The sequence below is a fragment of the Armigeres subalbatus genome, chromosome 3 (genome assembly GCF_024139115.2).
Source record: "Armigeres subalbatus isolate Guangzhou_Male chromosome 3, GZ_Asu_2, whole genome shotgun sequence".
NCBI lineage: Eukaryota > Metazoa > Arthropoda > Insecta > Diptera > Culicidae > Armigeres > Armigeres subalbatus.
The window spans coordinates 347643259-347666615 of NC_085141.1; the positions used below are offsets into that span (position 1 = coordinate 347643259).

A 23357-nucleotide genomic window follows, 5' to 3' on the forward strand; every position below is an offset into this window, starting at 1 on the left:
GTTCTTACATTCACTATTGCTCGACCAAAGGCATTTTCGGCCGTATGACTCGAACGGCCAAATGCTCAACCAACAACAATTTTCTAAATTCGCTAAATTCGATCAAACTTTTTCGGCCAAATGACCTGTTCTGCCAAACCACATTTTCGAATAAATGGCCTTTTCTTTCAAATGATCTGTTCCATCAAACGATATTTGCGGCCCAATGACCTGAGAGGAAGTGCCCGAGGTCTTGTCCAAGTGTGGGAGAAGGGCTATTGTGATCCCAAGAGTGCGTTTCTTCATTCCGCTGGGCCCTTCGGGTTGTTCGCAATTTTCAGTGGCGGACCGTGCATTGGCACCAAAGTTTTAAAACTGTCGTTTCGAGTGCCTAATTTGGTGCATCAGTACAAAGAAGGCACACATTTGACCGATGATGGTGACCGTATGTACCCTAGTAACATTTTGGTTTTATGCTGGTTTTATCACACTCTTGAAGAGCAAATTATGGTCTTCAAGAGCGTTATAAAACTTAAAATGTTACTTGGGTATGTTCTTCCTCAAGCAATATCGGCTATCGCGGATGTAGCTGGTGAGCAGTTGTTAGCGTTAGCCACCGTGTACTTTAAGGCCATCGAACAGGTTAACCAGTTGAGCGCCGCGGTAGTGCAACATGCGGGGTAGATTTCCTGTGAAAGATTTGTGAGCTGGAAACTTCCCCTGTGGAATCAAGTAGAACTTGGACAGTTGACCACCGTTACCCTCCTTCAAGTTAGTATTTCTTCTGAACCGCAGCCCTTCCCTTCCCCCAATTTGACAAATTTCCTCTACACGGGCGGCGAGAAATATCCTCCAGTAAGAAGAAAAAGCTGAAGGGTTCTACTTGAAGTTACATAAAGGAATCAGGTCCCCATCAGTCAACGCAGCAGATGACTTTTGTGCTCTTGTTTGAAAGGCAAAGTAAAAATGAAAAACGGAATTCCGCGGAATTTCGAAACAAATTTTGACTTAAACCAAACTGTCTCGTAAGTCGTGTATTATCAAAAATTTTGGCTGCGCCGCTGAACAAAATCATAAAGCTGTTTTCAAAACTTAATGTTATACAATTTTTTTCTACTACAAAATCCCATTCTGAGTCGACAAATACCTACGTATTCAGTTTTCTTCTATAAAACATCTTCGGTGTTTCGTTAGAAATGTACAACAGAAAACGAAAAATATCTTAACTATTTTATTCTATTTTTTCAAAAGTTATCCGACTCAATATTCAAGACGTCAGGCTCAGAGTATAAATGTAATCAGATATGAATCAGATCAGTACAACTTTGTCAAAGAAGCAAAGTCGTTGCGTGGATTCCTGAGGCCCCTGTAAAGTATTTTTAGAGCGCCTCTTTTTTATTAAAGGCCAACTTCTTCACCTCTTATGCCTCAAAACAGATTTAAGCGCATGACTAAGCACCGTTTAAGAGTTAGGAAGGCCCTAAGGAAAACATTAAACGAAGCACATGATTGTGTGTTGGATTGATTTGAACCAAGGTATTCATCTTGGAGTTTTCAAAATAACTTCGTTCACAATAAATATTTAGTCGCTTACCAAGGTGGCTTCATATGAATTATCTTTTCAACAAACTAAAGATTCCTTTCCCGTGACGCTCACGGAGATACAGAGCATTCCAATTGACTGTAATGGCGTAAGCGGCTCATACTGTTCATAGCAGCTGTTTCTTGCACTTAATTGAAGTCGGTTGAGGATGAAAATTCGACAACAATTTTTGCATGCCTCATATGCACAAATACACAAACAAGGACAAAAAGACAATAGGTTGGTTCCTCGAGTTGATTGTATATAAGACTATGGGTTTCCGAAAATGGTTGAATTTGGAAGAAAATGGTAGCCTTTTGGTACAACTTTTTGTATGAGAAAGGAAAAATTATTCCTTTATACCTGGCAATTGCTGCCGTTAAAACTTTGCGATAACATTTCTGAAATGCAATCTGAAAGACATACACTGGTGGAAATAAGTATACAGACAAGCTCGATTTTCATACAAAATGGCCATGGGAGGTCAAAATCTCGATTCTTATGGGCCAAACACAATTGATACGTTTGCGTGCGTTTTGACAGTTTTCCCATGGAAAAACTGTCAAAACGCACGCAAACTTATCAATTGTGTTTGACCCATTAGTGATTCGATTGGGCTGATTTTTTGCCAGTAGGCCTAAAATGACATGAATTTTCATTCAATGATGCATATTTTCTGCTTATACGCGTTTCCGTTGGAAATAATTATAAAGACTGTTCTGTAGTATGGAGCCCCATATAAAAAAGTGGTGTCTTTATAATTATTTCCAAATTCGGTCAAAATAATAGAACTGTTTCAAATGCACTCAAAGATCAAAAGTTCAAGCTAAAAATAGGTGACTATGGAAATTTTAGCCAAATCGAATTGCTACAAATCGAGATTTCGATCCTTTATCTTTATACATATTTCCGGCGGTATATCTTTATGCATTTTAAAAAGGGGATTTGTCTAGCGCGCTAACGTGTGCTATTAACCCTCTAAGACCCGGGACGAACGGATTTTTTTCAAATGGCTCGCATTCAGCACCTGATCGTCGGAATTCCTCGCGGTTTCGTTTTTGCTCAATGGGAATAGCTATATTTTTGCTCTAATGCATTTTCAAATAAAAATTTTGTTCAGGTCCGAGTTATTGCTAAAAATAAGTGTGCGCGGGGTGTTTTTCTATAATTCAAACATCTCTTCAATATTCTGGACGTGTTCATGCCCAAAATTTATCAAATCACCCATCAAACCAACCCAAAAGATATTTGTAAAGATTTTAGTCGATTCCGATGTTTTCACCATTTGAGTAGGGCAGGATTGACTGAATTCAGGGCCGCATTCAGGGGTTACAATGGTAGAGTATGGGCTAAAATTCAATTACAATGGAATTTGCATGAGCATGCGGCTGCACAAATTTTACAAATCAGGAGTTTTAAATATTAAATTTTCAATTGAAATTGACCTTCTGATATTCTTATCAGGGCCGGATTAAGGGTCGAAATGGGGTGACCAGGGCCATATCACCAATTGCAATGAAACTGGGCATGCGACTGCTCAAACTTCATGAAAACACATCAGGAGCTCAAAGAACTCTCTTTGAATTTGAAATTGACCTTCTGAAATTTTGACCAGGGCCGGCTTCAGGGGTCCAAAAGGGAAAAGCAAGTGCCATGTCACCAAAAGCAATGAAACTGGGCATGCGACTGCTCAAACACCATGGAAACACATCAGGAGCTCAAAGAAATCTGTCTTAAATAGAAATTGATCTTCTGAATTTTCAACCAGGGCCGGATTTAGGGGTGAAAATGGGGAAGGCAGGGGCCATATCACCAATTGCAATGAAACAGGGCATGCGACTGCTCAAACTTCATGAAAACACATCAGGAGCTCAAAGAATTCTGCTCGAACTTCAAATTGTCTTTCCGAAATTTTGACCAGGGCCGGCTTCAGGGGTCCAAATGGGGAGAGCAAAGGCAATATCACCAATAGAAATAAAACTGGGCAGTGGGCAGCAATTCCTCCGGAAGTTCTTTCAGGAAATGCCTCGGAAAATCCTCCAATAATTTCTGCCGAAGTTCCTCCGGAAGTTCCTTCAGAAATTCCTTCGGAAATCCCTCCAGGAATTCATTCGGAAATTCCTCCAGGAATTCATTCGGAAGTTCCTCCAGGAAATCTTATAGAAGTTCCTCCAGGAATTCCTCCGGAAGTTCCTCCAGGAATTCCTCCGGAAGATCTTTCAGGAAATCCTCCGGAAAATCCTCCAAGAATTTCTGCCGAAGTTCCTCCGGAAGTTCCTTCAGGAATTCCTTCGGAAATCCTTCCAGCAATTCATTCGGAAATTCCTCCAGGAATTCATTCGGAAGTTCCTCCAGGAAATCCTATAGAAGTTCCTCCAGGAATTCATCCGGAAGTTCTTCCAGGAAACCCTAAGGAAGGTCCTCCAGGAATTCCTCCATGAATTCCTCCGGAAGTTCCTCCATAAATTCCTCTGTAAGTTCCTTCATAAATCCCTCGGGAAGCTCCGCCATGAATTCTCTCGGAAGTTCCTCCAGGAATTCATCCGGATGTTCCTACAAGAATTTCCCTCGAAGATCCTCCAGGAATTTCCCGGAAGTTCCTTCAGGAATTCCTCCGGAAGTTCCTCCAGGAATTCCTCCGGAAGTTCCTCCAGGAATTCCTCCGGAAGTTCCTCCAGGAATTCCTCCGGAAGTTCCTCCAGGAATTCCTCCGGAAGTTCCTCCAGGAATTCCTCCGGAAGTTCCTCCAGGAATTCCTCCGGAAGTTCCTCCAGGAAGTTCCTCCAGGAAGTTCCTCCAGGAAGTTCCTCCAGGAAGTTCCTCCAGGAAGTTCCTCCAGGAAGTTCCTCCAGGAAGTTCCTCCAGGAAGTTCCTCCAGGAAGTTCCTCCAGGAAGTTCCTCCAGGAAGTTCCTCCAGGAAGTTCCTCCGGGAAGTTCTTCAGGAAGTTCCTCCAGAAAGTTCCTCTGGAAGTTCCTCCAGGAATTTCTCCGTAAATTCTTTTAGGAATCTCTCCGGAAGTTCCTGCCGAAAATCCTCCGGAAATTTTTGCAGCAATTCCTCCGGAAGTTCCTTCAGGAACTCCATCGGGAGTTCCTTCAGGAATTCCTTCGGCAATTCCTCCAGGAATTTCTTCGGAAGTTCTTTCAAGAATTTTTCCAGAAGGTGCTCCTGGAAGTTCCACCAGGAATTCCTTCCTAATTTCCACCAGGAATTCCTTCGGAAGTTCCACCAGGAATTCCTTCGGAAGTTCCACCAGGAATTCCTTCCTAAGTTCCACCAGGAATTCCTTCGGAAGTTCCACCAGGAATTCCTTCCTAAGTTCCACCAGGAATTCCTTCGGAAGTTTCTTCTGGAATTCCTCCAGAAGTTCATGCAGGAATTTCTTCAGAAGTTACTTCGCGAATTCAGGAATTCTTTCGGAACTTTCAGATATCCTCCAGGAATTCCTGGTGGAAATTAGGAAGGAATTCCTGGTGGAACTTCCGAAGGAATTCCTTCGGAAGTTCCGAAGGAATTCCTGGTGGTACTTCCGAAGGAATTCCTGGTGGAACTTCTGAAAGAATTCCTGGTGGAACTTCCGAAGGAATTCCTGGTGGAACTTCCGAAGGAATTCCTGGTGGAACTTCCGAAGGAATTCCTGGTGGAACTTCCGAAGGAATTCCTGGTGGAACTTCCGAAGGAATTCCTGGTGGAACTTCCGAAGGAATTCCTGGTGGAACTTCCGAAGGAATTCCTGGTGGAACTTAGGAAGGATTTCCTGGTGGAACTTCCTAGAGCACCTTCTGGAAAAATTCTTGAAAGAACTTCCGAAGAAATTCCTGGAGGAATTTCCGAAGGAATTCCTGAAGGAACTTCCGATGGAATTCCTGGAGGAACTTCCAATGGAATTCCTGGAGGAACTTCCAATGGAATTCCTGGAGGAACTCCCGGAGAAATTCCTGGTGGAATTTCCGGAGGAATTCCTGGAGGAATTTCCGGAGGAATTCCTGGAGCAACTTCCAGAGGAATTTCAGGAGGAACTTCCGGAGAAATTCCTGGAGGTACTTCCGGACGAATTCCTGGAGGAACTTCCGGAGAAATTCCTGGAGGAACTTCCTGGAGGAACTTCCTGGAGGATCTTCCGGAGGAACTTCCTGGAGGAACTTCCGGAGGAATTCCTGGAGGATCTTCCGGAGGAATTCTTGGAGGAACCTCCTGGAGGAACTTCCGGAGGAATTCCTGGAGGAATTTCCGGAGAATTCCTAGAGGAACTTTCGGAAGTATTTATGGAGGAACTTCCGGAGGAATTTATGGAGGAACTTCCGGAGGAATTCCTGGAGAAACTTCCGAAGGAATTCCTGAAGGAACTTCCGGGAAATTCCTGGAGGATCTTCGAGGGAAATTCTTGTAGGAACATCCGGATGAATTCCTGGAGGAACTTCCGGAAGAATTCATGGCGGAACTTCCCGAGGGATTTATGAAGGAACTTCCGGAGGAATTCATGGAGGAATTCCTGGAGGAACTTCCGTAGGGTTTCCTGGAAGAACTTCCGGATGAATTCCTGGAGGAACTTCCAAATGAATTCCTGGAGGAATTTCCGAATGAATTGCTGGAGGAATTTCCGAAGGAATTCTTGAAGGATTTTCCGGAGGAATTCCCGGAGGGACTTCGGCAGAAATTCTTGGAGGATTTCCTGAAAGATCTTCCGGAGGAATTCCTGGAGGAACTTCCGGAGGAATTCCCGGAGGAACTTCTATAAGATTTCCTGGAGGAACTTCCGAATGAATTCCTGGAGGAATTTCCGAATGAATTCCTGGAGGGATTTCCGAAGAAATTTCTGAAGGAACTTCCGTAGGAACTTCGGCAGAAATTCTTGGAGGATTTTCCGAAGCATTTCCTGAAAGAACTTCCGGAGGAATTGCTGGAGGAACTTCCGGAGGAATTGCTGGAGGAACTTCCGGAGGAATTCCTGGAGGAACTTCCGGAGGAATTCCTGGAGGAACTTCCGGAGAAATTCCTGGAGGAATTCCCGGCGGAACTTCTAGAGGAATTCCTGGAGTATTTTCCGGAGAAATTCCTGAAATTTGTATCAGAGCAGTTTCAAGTTCAATCAGAATACTTTGAGCTCCTGATGTGTTTTCATGATGTTTGAGCAGCCCGCTCTCCATGTTTTCACCCCTGAATCCGGCCCTGGTTGAAACTTCAGAAAGTCAATTTCAAATTCAAACAGAGTTCTTTGAGATGCTGATGTGTTTTCAAGTTTGAGCAGTCGCATGCCCACTGCCCAGTTTTATTTCTATTGGTGATATGGCCTTTGCTCTCCCCATTTGGACCCCTGGTCAAAATTTCGGAAAGACAATTTGAAGTTCGAGCACAATTCTTTGAGCTCCTGATGTGTTTTCATGAAGTTTGAGCAGTCGCATGCCCTGTTTCAATGCAATTGGTGATATGGCCCCTGCCTTCCCCATTTTCACTCCTAAATCCGGCCCTGGTTGAAATTTCAGAAGATCAATTTCCATTTGAAACAGATTTCTTTGAGCTCCTGATGTGTTTCCATGGTGTTTGAGCAGTCGCATGCCCAGTTTCATTGCTTTTGGTGACATGGCCCTTGCCCTTGCCCTTTTGGACCCCTGAATCCGGCCCTGGTCAAAATTTCAGAAGGTCAATTTCAAATTCAAACAGAGTTCTTTGTGCTCCTGATGTGTTTTCATGAAGTTTGAGCAGTCGCATGCCCTGTTTCATTGCAATTGGTGATATGGCCCCTGGTCACCCCCATTTCGACCCCTAAATCCGGCCCTGATAAGAATTTCAGAAGGTCAATTTCAATTGAAAATTTAATATTTAAAACTCCTGATTTGTAAAATTTGTGCAGCCGCATGCTCATGCAAATTCCATTGTAATTGAATTTTTAGCCCATACTCTACCATTGTAACCCCTGAATGCGGCCCTGAATTCAGTCAATCCTGCCCTACTCAAATGGTGAAAACATCGGAATCGACTAAAAATCTTTACAAATATCTTTTTGGGTTGGTTTGATGGGTGATTTGATAAATTTTGGGCATGAACACGTCCAGAATATTGAAGAGATGTTTGAATTATAGAAAAAACACCCCCGCGCACACTTATTTTTAGCAATAACTCGGACCTGAACAAAAATTTTTATTTGAAAATGTATTAGAGCAAAAATATAGCTATTCCCATTGAGCACAAACGAAACCGCGAGGAATTCCGACGATCAGGTGCTGAATGCGAGCCATTTGAAAAAAATCCGTTCGTCCCGGGTCTTAGAGGGTTAACAATTCTCTATCTGCGCATATTATATTTTCATATTCTGGTTTTGATTAAGCTCAATACCAAGAAACCACGCTGAAGAAATGAATATGAAGTATGCTTCAGCATAATCACACAAGTCCTAAATGAAATAAGGTTTTAAATAGAATTTAAATCAGAAAAAATCCCACATTTCCTATATTTTTATATACATAAAGCCTGTCCACGTTAAATTTCGGACACACATCATACAATGCGATTTTTTTAAATTTTCACAAACCATTGAGAAGATCAATTTACATGACAGCTCAATCTCTCTGCTTTATGTGATTCGTTCAGCGTGTTTTCATTCTTCAAATCAATTGGAAATTGTCACAGTGTCCGAAATTTAACGTGGACAGGCTTTTCTTACTGATATAAAGCTGAACTGATATAAAATTGATCAGATTCAGGAGCACCCACTCCACGATGAATTCCTTTGAAAGCGGCACAAATGCTGGGATATTGCCTTATCGCCAATGGTGAACGGGAACACGGCGAGTTATCACAGACTGCTTCTTCTGTTACCAAAATTCAATTGGTCGCAAAGCAGATATTAGACTTTGAGAAAATGAAATCAGAATTGCGTACATAATGTAAAATCAATTCAATAAAAATTCCGCGGAAAAAAAATTGAAATTTCGTTTCGTTTCGAAAAATTTCGAATTAAATGGACCTTGATTTCGTATCGTTTCGAAGTCTCGAAAGTAAATATATATTTCGTTTCGTTTCGAATCAACACAGACATTTTAAATTTCGTTTCGTTTCGTTTCGTTAGGAAAAAGTGTCTTATCGCATACCCTTATTAGCCACTAGCTTAATTATTTGCTTAAAGATCACAATAGGGTTGGTCGGTGTTTGTGTTATATATCCAGAACTAATAAAAAAGGTAAGACTCTATTCTCTTTTCGGCACAAGAAGTCAGTTAATTTGTTAGAGTTAAGTAAAGTAAATTTAAGCAAATATTGTATGTATCATTAGGATGAATTGTCATCAATAGATTACAAAAGAAGAGGAGGTTTGTACGCCAGTTTGAGGAAGAACAATTCGTTCCACTCAACCGGGCTTTTCCTGCTCCTAATAAAGAAGAAATAATAAAGAATTTTTTGGTCGATGTTGTTGTTTTGTCATAGGTCAGACAAAACGTGGGATCAAGAGCGAGAAACTATGAGAACGGCTACGTATATTTTAGTATCGAAATTAAAATCACAAATAACTGGAGACAACGTTTACAAGCATAATAAACATATTTCTAAAGACAAACATTAGTACATCAATGTTTAGATGCAGATTTTCTAGCCAAATTTTTGATTTATAAATTGTGAGAAGAAAGTTTCTCCGTCACAGTTTTTGAATTGTGTTTCATCTGATACATTCGCGCATGGGCATTGGTATTTTGCACAATACATGTGGAATGTGGATTTTTTGCTGCCAATATTTACTTAAGTTAAATATCAACATCATCCGCCGTAAATTTTTAAAATCACTTACCCTGCAGTCAAGAACCTGGTTTCCGATCACTAGGACTTAAAAAGTAACCACGAAACGATTTATTGGAACTATCTCCGTAAATCCGGAGTTACGGAGTGATATCTAAAAGTTTTTAACACCCGTGTTTAACATCTCATAAGTTGCGAAAAATCAGAAAATTATCGTCTTCTACAAAGTTGTTCGAGGGATAAGAACCATTATATTGAAAGCAATTTTGTGATTGGAATTATTTCTATTCTGAAGACTGCAGTTAAAGCACATAGGGACACGGCAGGTATTTCCGTCCATCGTCATAGGGGCTAAAACCAGCGAAAGCAACGTACATTTGCTAGAACTCTACTATAGCAGAACGTTTCTCCTAAGCTTACGATTTGGTGCGTATGAGTTTTACAAAAAAATGTCTCTTTTATTGGTTTTCGAGACTATGACGAACAGACGAAAATACCTGCCGTGTCCCTATTTTTTGTTTTGACTAAATTAAATAAATCCATTTAAAAACAGAATCGAATGTTGCCAAAAATTTCATCTAGCGATTCAATTTCAAACATAGCTAGTTTTCAATATAACCATTTTGATTAAAACAATTTTATAGAAAAAAAATGCTAATGTCAATCTTACGTATTTCAAAACATTCGACCCACCAGCTAGCGACGCTTAACGGAACACTCGTAAAATTTTATAAAACAAGACTGAATGATGCAAATTCTAAGGAATCTCATCCAACATTCATATTCACAAGTGACGTCAAGCGAATGGAACTTTCTTGCTATGACAACCTGAACAGTTTTGTGGAAGATAGTAAGTTTCTTAATCTTACAGATTTCGAAATATCCAACTTAGGCAATTCCTTGTACTCGATCATTTGAACTGAAAAGCACACAATCGCAATAATTTTTACTCCTCGAGCAACTTTTTACAAGACTGTAACTTTTAAAAATATCGGATCAGAGAAGTCAATCCTTATAGTCTAGTGCGGCCAAGCGGTTCAGTTCCAAATCTAACTGGCTACCATCATAATTTAGGACCATAAGGATCATCTCAACATCAATAGAAGGCAGTAACTTTTTTAATCTTGCATGGTTCAAGATACCTAACCTATCTATTATTTCCTTTACATTAGTGGACGGTTGAATTCCAACTAAACTGCCCAATATAACCCAATATAATGCATCGCAATGGAATTTGTAGAAGACGGCAACTTTCTAAATCTAACAAATTCTCAAATGTCTGCCCTGAAAGGTCATTCATTGAAGTGTCTTCCATCATAATTGTGCTTACCACCCGAAACACTATGTAGAAGTCGGCAACTTGCTCTCCTTTTTCCAAGCAGAGATACACCCTCCCACCTTAGAGCGTTACGTAAATTATTAACGTTATTGTTAACTCTGTCTGATTGTTAAAACTGATTCACATTTGTGGGAAGGCACTCCAAATGTAGTTTTCGACATCTATTGAATGTTTCGAAATCATGGCTTCAATTCTCACTTTTAATAAGTAAAGTGTATCTGAACTTAAAATACACACCTTATAGTAGCAATCGGTTGCAATTAAGGTGGTCTATCCGGTAGTACCGAAACCGATCTATTTTAAGCTTCAATCCTAATTCAAATTCATTGGTGATGATTTTTGTCGATAGGTGAAATGATTCAGGCCTTCGAGCCTGTTCAAGCTGTTGTGGAACTACTCAGCCATGAGTTCTGCACCCTATATGAAACCGACAGGTACTCCATTTTATTATTACCACTCATTTATTCGGTGGTCACAAAGACCGAATTCAAGAAAGACGATCAGAATATGCCGATCTTTAAGCTTTTTTGAACAATCTTAAATAGTCTAATAATTCCAGGTTCGATCGTTGGAGCTGAGAACAACGACCACGCCTGACGATCGGTACGATGAAGATACATCTATGCTCTAAATGGATGATTTTTTGCCTTATGAGTTAAAATACTACTCGAGAAGAGACTTCAACAGATCAAAACACATGGTAAAAGATGCTTCTTGAGACACTATTCGGTGTGAATCGTACTGTTGAATGTTCCGAAAGTAATTTAGGGAGCGCTTACTTCACCACATCCGCAAATCGCCTAACTTCTTAGCAAATTTTAATAACTTCTTTGTTCGGACATCCTCCGAAATATCGAACTTAGACTTGGCAACGAAATATTCATGCCCAGGAAGTAGACGGAAGTCATCCTTGACATAGGTTTCATCATCCATCACGATGCAACAGGATTTGGTCAACAACTTCGTGTAAAGATTCCGGACACGGGTTTTTGCAGTGGTGTTATGCTTTTTATTTCGGTTTGGGGCTTTTTGCACCTTGTAAACATGTAACCCAGCACGTTTCATGGGTTTTGTGCACGAAACCAACACCTCGGACTTGATAGCAACATTTCGTTTGGAAACTTATTGAGCTGTTGTGCCACTCCTGGTCATTTTACATTGGACCGCTTTTACGACCAATCCCTTCCTTCCTTTGAACACTCAGATGCTCCTTGAAGGTTTTTATTACACGAGATACAGTTGAATTTGCAATCCTAAGTGTTTTGCTATCGATCGGTGGGACGCCTCCGGATTTTGATTGTAGGTGCACACAATTTTTTCACTGGCAATTTCTTGTTCCGACGATATGATTGGAAATTTTCAGGTTTCTCACTCATACAGTTATAGGTTATTTTCGGTGTGCCATTTTTATCGAATACACCCTTTAAACTATCAAAGATCTAGAACGACTACTTAGAAAAGGCAACGGGACACCAGAGCTGCTTCACATCGGAGCCATGACACTGCTTAGTCCGATTTCATTCCTGCCGCTGTGCAACTATCCAAGTCTTTATCTAGTTTTTCTCCTTCCGTAGCTGCCGACAACTGACGTATCCAAGATTTTCGAGAAACCCACCGTCGTCGGCTGTATGAGAAGCTTCAAACAGACGCAAGATTCGGCTTTCGACAACATATTGCCTGATTTTCTCGGAATTGCACACGGCGTACCCTTCAGGAAAGGTAACGCCGCGCTTTCTGCACCACGGTTAACTTGAGTCTTATGGGTGAATAACTTTGCGGTGTATCGTTTGGCGCGGCCGTACCTTTCGACAGTGATTCACCGCGTGAAGTTTTGTACAATAATACACTTCGGAACATTGCAAAACCACACTGCGCCACACATCCAGAAAATCTGACCTTCCGCCCAAGGTACGGCAGCGGCTTCCACTTCTCCGTATTTGTTGACATCCTCCAGGATGCCTTCGAGAAGGGTAAGACTTAGTATCCCTTAATATCTCAAAGGCGGTATTTCCTGGCTCCATAAATTTGCTCATGTAACGTTCGTTCTAAGTCCTGATCGGCAATCAGTCTTCGGGTCCTATCCGGAGGAAACAAGCGTGCCCCAAGAGCGGTCATATTCGTCTTGGTCGCCATCGATGGCTACCACCCAGAATCTACACTTTCTACCCCAACCGCTATATCATTTAAATGCTTGGTGTCTCTAACACGACCGGGGACTATTCTTCTTTCCCAATTTCTTCCATGGGGTTGAGGTCAGGTGTAAAAATAGGGTTCACTCGGTCACAGAGTCCACTGGCTGGCATGAAGCGAGGAGCTAGCACCCGTTTTCAGCCACCATAAACAACTCCATATCGCAACATTTTCATAAAGAGTTTCAGAGTTTCAAATACACTTAGAAGGTCGGTTGAAAAACTACTGTATGGCGAATACAGAAATCATGGGCACATGTTTACTACGGATGGAATGGTATTAAGCCGGAGAATTGGAATCAGGGTCCGCCGAATGCGAAGTTCCTGGTAGTCGGGCACCACCATCGCTGACCTGCTTGCTGGTTTCGGATATCACGGCCGCTTCTCAACGACATGGATGAAGAAGGCTGTTTTGGAGGCTTGAGATCGCAACTGAAAGGCCTCCACAAACATGTCTTAAATTAAAGACCAACAGATTGCTTATTGGCTCTCTCATAATTTCGGGAAGGGGAGAGGTGTCACATTCCAAAAAAAATTGTGAAATCTGTGAGGTCCCAAAACCGCCAAAAAATTTCGGTGCTCCAGAAGATAAGACAAAACCTGTACAAGGGACAGCCCTAAATTTGTGGCCGAAAGAACACCCAGTGTTTACGTACCTTCAAATGATTGGAAGCATTTAATTGTTACAATCTCGTCTTTCGGTCCCACAAAACTAGCTTTGTTTTATGAGAATCATGAAAAATTGTATTGAGAACATTGTTTTGAATAACGCTTCACGGAAAATGAACCTTTAAAATAAACAATACGGAGACGAGCCAGCCTCGGGCTGAAAGTCTCTTTAATAAAGACACAAAAAAAAAAAAAAAAAAATAAACAATAGATTGAAAATCGATTAAAAAATTAACGACAAAATCTATCATTTTTTTCGTGATGAGCTCATTTTTTAAACTTGTGGAAGTGTTCCTCTGCATCCGTATCGAAAACAAAAAATTATTCCATTTAAAAAAAAAATCTTTGTGTCTGTTCGTTTGTTTACAGTGTGTTTGTGACAACTCTCACGGTTGTATGACATTCGCTAGAAAGTCATTTGACAGACGGCTTTTTCCCATGTTCCCTTTATGCAAAACTACCTTCTTTTTATAATTCTTTTTCTATTCTTTAGCCACCGATAAGAATCGATATTTCTAGTCTTACTATTTCTGGGTAATGTTACATTCTGGAAAATTATATTCTGGCAAATGGTCTATTCTGGGGAATGGCTTTCTGGCATGTGGTCCATTCTAGCAAATGTGTTTCTGGCAAAAATCATTCTGGCATATTGATTCTAACAAATGTCATACAATCACTCTCACAGATGGGTAGGTTGTTGCTTTGAATGAAATGTGAAAAGTAGTGGTGTAAATTTCACCAAACCCAGAAACCGAATTTAGGTTAACAGAAAACTGTTCAAATTGTCCGATACTGAATTCGTTCGGATCAAATTTGAATGATCACACTAAAGTACTTGTCATAAGACGAGTTTGTACAATCACATTTAATTCCACCACTTAATTGTACCTTGACAGATACGTATTTCGACCACGACAGTAAGGCCGTCTTCAGTGTCTCGTACTTGACTCAACTCGACTCGAAGTACGAGACACTGAAGACGGCCTTACTGTTAAAGTCGAAATACGTATCTGTCAAGGTACAATTAAGTGGTGGAATTAAATGGGATTGTACAAACTCGTCTTATGACAAGTGAAGACATTCCACTAAAAAGCTCGAAAACAATTTCTTAACACTAAACTACTTTTTTCAACATAGACCATTCAGATCACATGACATCGTACGTTACACAGAAACATAATTTATGAAAAACTTCAACGATATATAATTTGGCCGAATGCCACTAGGCCGAAAACCATCTGGGCGAAAGTCATTTGCCCGAACGGGTCATTTGGCTGACCCAAATAGGTCATTTGACGTCTCAATTCTCATTTCTCAATCATCATTTCTCACTGCTCACTGCAAAAATGGGAAATAAGAAGTTATAAATGATGAGTGAGAAAAGAGGCGTCTCCCTTCTTACTTTACTTTCCCAGTTTTCACTGTGAGAATTGAGGAATGAGAAGTTAGATGTCATTATCACTGTAAAAAGTGAGAAGATGCCTCACTTCTCACTTCGCAATACTCATTTTCAAAGTGAGAAGTGAGACGTTTCACTTCTCACTTCTCATTAATCATTTATCACTTCTCACTACGAATTGTGAGTTTTTCTCACTTCTTACTGGGAAACTTAAGAGGGGCGAAGTGAGTAGTGAGACGTCTCACTTCTTACTTCACTCTACTCACTTTTCACAGTGGGAAATGAGAAATGTGAAGTGATTATTTAAAAAAAAGTCTCACTTCTCACTTTGCACTAATAATTTCTAACTTCTCACTTCTCACTTAGAAAAGTGAGAAGTGATACATCTCACTACTCACTTCGCACTCCAACTTTTCACAGTGAGAAGGGATAAATAATTAGTGCGAAGTGAGGAAAGAAACGTTTTACTTCTCAATCTTCATTTCTCATTTCTCACAGTGGGAAGTGAGAATTAAGTAATGAGGAGTGAAAATGAGAAGTTAATATCTTAATTCTCCCTTCTCACTCCTCGTTACTTACTTATCACTTCTTACTGTGAAAAGTGGAAAGAGCGAAGTAAGAAGAGAGACGTCTTTCTTCGCAGTAAGATGTGAGTAATGATGATGTAAATGTGAGAAGTGAAACGTCAAATAATCTATTCAGCTAAATGACCTATTCGGCCAAATTACATGTTCGGCTAAATTAATTTCGGCCTAATGGTCTGTTCGGCCAAAAAACTTTCGGCCGAATGGGCTTCAGCCGAAAGGCCAAACGGCCCTTCTCCATTTTGGCAGGATGGTAAAATCATTAATTTTGGCACTACAGTAATATTCCGATTTTTTACCCCCCTGGTGAATTTAAAATTTGATAAAATGAGGCATGTGACAAAATCGGAAAAAAAAATATTTTCATTTTTCTAATTTATTTTACAAATATGAATCAGTTCATGCCTTGGAAAGGAAAAATGCGTGAACGATACTCATTATTTATTGTCGAAAATGCTTGCAGAATCCTTCACAGGTTCTTTAAAGTTAATAAAGCAAAGGAAGATATGATCCCGTCTTTCAAAAGATGCACTCGTCTGGCAGCAAGCAGCACAATCCATCACTCCTTCCATAGAATTTAAACATTTAGTGTGCAATAGACTGGCCCAGGAAACGAAAAGTTGTCAAATTCCACGGGGCTGCCCCCAGGATTGTGTCTTTTGGAGAGAAAATCAATCTCTCAGGATTTCAGCTCAATCGGTTGTTGCATAAGCTGGCGCATTTGATTTGAAGTTTGTATGGGGATTTCATTCAAACATACAGGAAAATACACCTCCGTCACACATTCGATCTGGAAATTGGTTCTGATAGCTCGATTGAGCTCAGAATTGCAAAAATGGCAGTTGGTATGTTACAGAACAATTTCACAGAAGATTGTACGATGCCTTTTATATAGTTTTCGGCTGATGCAATTCGATAAAAAAATCCAAAATTACACAATTCAGCTCCTAAAATATCAGCCGAAAGCTAAGTAAAAGTCCATTTAATCATCGTACAATGTTCTGTGAAATTGTTCTATAACATACCAACTGCCTTTTTTGCAACTCTGAGCTCAATCGAGCTATTAGAACCAATTTCCAGATCGAATAAGTGATGGAGGTGTATTTTCCTGTATGTTTTGAATGAAATCCCCATACAAACTTCAAATCAAATGCGCCAGCTTATGCAACAACCGATTGAGCTGAAATTTTGAGAGGTTGATTTTCTCACCAAAAGACACAATTTTGGGGGGTGCCCCGTGGAATTTGACAACATTTTTTCTCCCCATACTAAGCCATGTCATACTAAGTCTTGCTCGATCTCAAAGGTGTGTATGGTTTAACCAGATGGCGCATGATATGCATGGAGCATGTGCACCAAAGTGTCCGATAAAAGTCCGTAAAAGTTCCAAAAACGCAAAAAATACGAAGAATATACGACAAAAATTCCGAAGAATTCCTCGAGGACAAATCAGAAGAATTCTTTGAGTGAATTTCAAATTATTTCCAGCGAGAATTTTTTAGGGTTTTTTAAAGGAAATTCCGTAGAGTATTCGTGATTGTCTGGTTACTCGGTATGAAAAACTGTTTTAAATGGCATAGTATTTTTAGCATTAGTATGTTGCAAACAACAAGAAGTTCTATTTAACAAATATTTTTTTGAATTATTCTCTAAAAAGTAAGATGGAAAGTTTATATTTTTCCAAAATTGGTATTGAGATTGATTTCTTTCGGCGATATCAGTCTTAATAAGTATACTTTGTTGCTCCTTCATCCGACGTTTCGTTTAATCTATTTAACCGAAAGGGTTCTGAAATAAAAAATATTCGGAATTGAATCGATTTTATCTATAATTTCCCACTTTAACCCTTCTTTCCCTTACTTACAGGAGTTTGTATGCTTGTTGGAGTGTGTAGTGCCTTACATTTGGTTGTCGTGGTTTTGTAATTGGTTGTTAATGGCGTCTATCTACTGAAATGAACAAAATATAACTCAAATTTAGTTAATATGTAGTTTTAATCTTTAAAAACTGGTATACAATCAATAACTTTGCATGATCAAATTTTTGAGACTAACAATGTTCTAGACACTTATTCAGCACATATAAATACAACATTCAACCAAAAAATCATGAACATTATTTAAATTCATATAAGGAAATTCGATATTCACGAACAAAATTACATACTTTTCACACCAAAATATCTCGCAAGATTACAAAAAGTAGCACCCAAATGAATGTAGGGGAAATGATGGCTTTGGCTGGTTTTGTTATATTATTGTCAGGGGGTTTTCTATAAATAATTGTTCTCAAATTTAACCTAAACATACTTTGCATATCAAAAAATATTGTGGCCAAATTTCATAAAATGTTGGATGTTATTGACCCAACCAAGTCCACCAGTGCTACTAACTACCGCCAGACCTAATCCAGAAATGGATATATCTCGATCCGAATAAACCGAATTGTGATTTTCTTGATCCGACTAGGTCCTATCGTGGTTTCTCTCAATGACCAACTCACTCCAAATTTCATTGAAATCCTAGTAGTTCTGACCAAGCCACTGCACTGCAAAGTTGGATTTTTATTCATCCGAGTAGGTCTAATGGCGATTCCAAAGATCATCCAATCCTCTCCAAAGTACCTTTTCTTGATTCGAAATTTATTGGCCTTTTGTTGGGGCGTAGAACCACTGCGTCCATTGAGTTTGTGGTATACCACTGATTATTATTAACTACTAGTTGTCCCAGCAGACGTTGTCCTGCATAGTAGGCAAAAGTGCGCATTGTTAAGTGCCCAATGGAAATTTTTAAACAAATCCTTATTTAAGTTTTTCACGATTTACTCAACTGTACTCGTGATTTTCGCATGACAAACTATCATGTAAACCCGTCGGAAACGATAACCAACATACCTGCTGAAGAAATGAAGAAATTCCATCCAGCCGTTTTCGAGTTATGCGGATACGAACACAGACCATTTCACTTTTTTTTATATATAGAAGAAGAGAAGATTCGCATCTTGTAGGTTTATCACCATTGGTCAAACAAACAACCTAAGGCTTTGGTCCGATTCGTGAATAAAAATCTAAATAAACTTAAAAGTGATAGTTCTAAAATTTTCAAATAACTATGCTCGAAGAGCAAGATTACTTTTGACAAATATTGAATCTTTTTTAATAGATGTTTTGTTGGTCTTGCTGAGTAGCACCATTCATTCTTACAACCGGGGGATTTCATAATTTCCAAACTGTCAATTTTAAGTTTTAGTTTGATTTTAATTCGCGAATCAGACCGAAGCCTAAGATGCGTGTTTCACCAGTCCGGCGAAATTGAAATCATAAATAAAAAATAATGGCGCATACGTCACTTTTTCAGATTACGGCAGTGCAATGCATCACAACTGCAGAGCAGATGTTCGGAGGATCCACGTCGGGCAGTGTCCAATTATAAGGACAGTAAATATGCATAAAGCTCGCGTTTTGAGCTCCAAGAGCTTCTCAGTTATTGAAACATTGGAAATTATAAATCTCTTATTTTACTTATATGATCGGCGCCCAAAAAGGTTTCGCCAAGAGCGCTGAGAGTCCACGCTACGGTTCTGCTTCTAATCTATATTTTATCTCCCTTACCTTGAGAGTGTAGCCGAAAGCTATTTTATTCAAAACGTGCCATAATTGTATCAAATCCCTTTTTGTTACCTAAAATCAATCATCCAATTATTGGTACAGTGTTCCAATAGTTGCGTTATTTATCATATATTATTCGGGTTCCTATAGTTGTGAATCCCATAGGTTTTATATGGAATTCGCAACTATTGGTGCACTACCGCAACTATTGGCGCAAGGGAGAGAAAAAAGGTATTTTTAATATACTTTACCAGTTTGAATGGAATTCCAATGTTATTTTTGTCTCTATCGTGTTATGACAGGTCCACTAATTGATCGGTTATGTGGGTTACTGCGTTTGATTAGTTAATTCCTTGCAAATCGTATTACCGCAACTATACAGGAACACCTATAGGTATACGATTATCGGAACTTTTACCCTAGGCTTCAAATGATGGATTCTTTAGAAAAGTTGACCTCAAGTTAGTAAAAGAATCGACTGAGACAAAAAAAACGGGATGGTATGGGTCGAGTACGATTAAGGGTAAGGAGATATCGACGGTTTCGAGCAATACTTGCGCAACATTTTGTTTTGTTTTTGACATTTTAATGGCAAAGCACGGGAAATGCTTGGCCTGACATCCTGAATCCACGAATTTGTCAATTTTTTAGATTTTCTTTCTTTCCATCCATTTGTATCAAGACATGCAAAAAAATCGTAAATTCGAAAAAATCACAGAAATATAGAAGTTTTATTTTTTTAGTCAAAAAATTAAAACCTTGTTTCTGAAAATTGCAAATTTTGAGTTGATATATTCAATAAAAAAAAAAGTTTCCTTTGGAATTTTAATGACATAGATTGAGGGGGGCCCTCCTTAGCCGTGCGGTAAGACGCGCGGCTACGAAGCAAGACCATGCTGAGGGTGGCTGGGTTCGATTCCCAGTGCCGGTCTAGACAATTTTCGGATTGGAAATTGTCTCGACTTCCCTGGGCATAAAAGTATCATCGTGTTAGCCTCATGATATACGAATGCAAAAATGGTAACTTGGCTTAGAAAACTCGCAGTTAATAACTGTGGAAGTGCTTAATGAAAACTAAGCTGCGAGGTGGCTCTGTCCCAGTGTGGGGATGTAATGCCAATAAGAAGAAGAAGAAGATTGAGGTAGACCTAAAGCGAGATTACGTTCAATTTCGCAACATGTTTAACTTAACCCAACCAAATTGTTGTACGAGAAAGGTAAAACCATTTTGATATAAGGGTAATTTCCGTATGAATGTAGTATTGCAAATACACCTTACTTTATTGTCTCCTTCATATGAACTACGGCGAATCTAGATCCAGATAGATCAGACCCCCCTGTTAGACTCACCGAATCCCTTCAATCAACGACTTCCGCCACAAGTCAATCACCCTGTCTGGACCATCTTTCTCTCGCTGACGAAACACCGCGTACGTCGTCGTCAATCGTCATCGAGCCATCTCGTGCTCTTGATCTTTCAACCCCTCATCCGGCTCTTGCTCCCTGAACCATAATTACATTAAGCAAACATGGCCAAATCGCGTCAAATCAAATCCCTTTACCATCAAGATTCGGGCTTGAGCCGAGCCGAGCGCACCACACCGACCGCACACACAGTTGTATGCAAATTAGTACACTTCGCAATATTCACTGATCGTTGCATTTGTGTTTTTTCTCTCGTTTTGCCCAACTGCAGGTACCCTGCGACCACCCGGTCTGATCGGTGGGTCCAAGCCGAAAGTGGCGACACCGGCCGTCGTCTCCAAAATCGAACAGTACAAACGGGAGAACCCGACCATCTTCGCCTGGGAAATCCGGGAACGTCTCATCTCGGAAGGTAAGTCCCCACACTACTGTCCTCAACCTCATGTTGCTGCTGCATAGAGTAAAAGTTTATCGTCGGCGGGAAATCAATCCGCCGGCCGTCCGTCTCCGTCCGCAACCGCATCAGTCTCATAAAACTGAGATCAATCAAAAATCAAATCCTGCGCACAGGACGACCGAGTTAGCTGGCCGGGGGTACATCAATCTCTTGCTGATCTCGGTGCTGCTGGCTCCTCAGCCAGCCAGTCGCACAGATTGATATGCAAATGGGGCTTCCGTTGCTTCGCGGGTTGTTCAGAACAGGGCAACAAATTGGCGCGCAATCGATTCTCCGGTGAGTCATCATCATCGTCGTCGTTGCTCGGCCGGTTGGCTGCTGCTGGTGCTGATGCTGCGATGACTGGGGGATCTCTCGGCATCAAAAGCGCTCTCGCGCTGATCCGGGCAAATTGATAACCGATTGATTTATTGATGCGAGCAAAGTCGGAGAGCACATGACACCGAGCTGCGGCGCGTCTCCAGCGAACCATTCTCGGTGGGAATCTCTCGTGGCCCCGATTGATGCCTTGACTTCAGATTGGGGCTTTGTTGCGCGATACATTTTATCACTCGAGGGTGCTCTCGGATCATCCGGGTGAACGATTTCGGTGGATATTAGCTTCCAAAGGTGATTAGAATCTGTGTGGCCGTAATTACCCATCAGTGAAGGGAGATCTCAGACTGGAACAGTTATGATCTCGTTGTCCGATTTCTTGTAAGACTTTGTAGAATTTATTGAAGAAAAATTTGAAAATATTTGAACAAAGTTTAAAACATCATTATTAGATGAGTTTTGAACCAAATTAATTTAATGATACTTTTTAAATTTAAGCCAAGGAAGCTCAAAAATACTCCATCGAATTGGTGTAAACACACTCCAACGCGCACTGTTGGGCAACTCCTACGCCACTGGAAACTCTATAGCCAGACATGATCTCAATTTTTGCATTTATTCAGCGCATGAAAGCCGAGTGTGAGCTGCCCTACCCCCGAACCGCTCCAGTAATGATCGAATAGAAATCGATTTGCTGGTCCTTTGTCCGGTGCTTCTACGAGTTTTAACCGCGTCGAATGGGTTTAAATTGAAACGTAGGAAGGAACGCGTATGCACAAAACCTCCTCTGACGTCGATCGCGTTGGTTCGCTTACTCCAAGCCAGCGTCTGGCCTGGCGTGGATTGTGGATGCGAAACAGATAACAGAAAACAGGTCCATAATCTACATCGGTTCATAAATCATTATCGCTCGCCGGAGAGTGTGGTGCGAGACAGGGACAGGAGATATGAATCGTCCGTAAATCAGATCACCTTTCGCTCGGAGGTGCACCAATTTGAGAGAAATATTGCACGGTGATAATCGCGCGAGATTGAGGGATCGATCGATTAAAGAGGGAATGCTGCTGTTGCTGCTGCCGTTCGGAGGCACACATTTTCTTTTCTTTTTCAAAGGAGTATGAATTGCGGATTTTCAACCAAGCAGAAGGTAGAAGGTTCTTCTACATAGGTTCAGAATCTACTGTTGCGTTTGTTGGGTTTGAACTCCTGTTGCGAGGAATTAGCTATCTGCTATCTTTCATATTTGGTTGAATGAGTTCTTCATTTGGTTTTGCTGACGTCAATGGCAATATCGATTGGATTCTAAAGTGCATTCACTTGTGTCAGGAATGCTGTTTCGTATTGTAGGTAACCAGACAACATAGTAGAGTTGCTTAATATAAGTTCCATATAACGGTGATTTTGGACGCAACATAAGGCTTTCAAACCCGAAAAGTCATTGCCTTTTAGAATCTTTTTGATCTATGAAGGGTAAGGACTAACGGAAGGACTTTTGGAAGTTGTTCCAGATTTCCACATTCCGGTACAATGAAATAGAGATCATTGTACCGGAATGTGGAAATCTGGAACAAGACTTTCTTCCTAAAATTGAATAGTTTCCAGAAGTATTGATCAATGAGAATGCGAAAATGGTTGACCTGTTTTTCGTTCCACCGGATTTTCTGTTTGATAGCCTTTCCATTCCAGCATTTTTCTACTACTTGGATCATTATAACCCTCTTTCGTTCTGTCGATCATTTACGCATGATTTGATCGATTTTTATTCGACGATATCTCGATTATTATTCTCTAAATTCTTAATTGCTGATGAGTATGGCGCTATTCCAACTCTAATTTGATTTAAATCCGCTTCTGTTCCCATTCGAATTTGATGTTAATTCGAGTCGATATTTATTTGACTCCGCTTCAACTCGAGTCCGATTTCAGTTTAATTTAGAGTAGGGTAAAACGACCTATTATGGAGGGGTTAATCACCGTGTCAAAACAGAATTGATTACAAAAATTCTTCAAAAATTACCTGTTGGTCGATTTCCACATTGTAGTAGTTGAATAGGATGCTCGTTAACTATAGTTTCGTAAATATT

At 40.3% G+C, this 23357-nt stretch overlaps 1 protein-coding gene across 3 annotated transcripts in view; it reads left to right on the forward strand.

Moving 5' to 3' along the window:
- The window catches only part of LOC134225976 (paired box protein Pax-6-like), a 181385-nt gene that overhangs the window by 94628 nt on the left and 63400 nt on the right, over positions 1–23357 (forward strand). For all 3 annotated transcript variants that reach the window (XM_062706459.1, XM_062706457.1, XM_062706458.1), the window contains exon 3: positions 20773–20913. In XM_062706459.1, coding sequence (XP_062562443.1) covers positions 20773–20913 — 141 coding nt within the window. The remainder of the gene's footprint in view (positions 1–20772; positions 20914–23357) is intronic.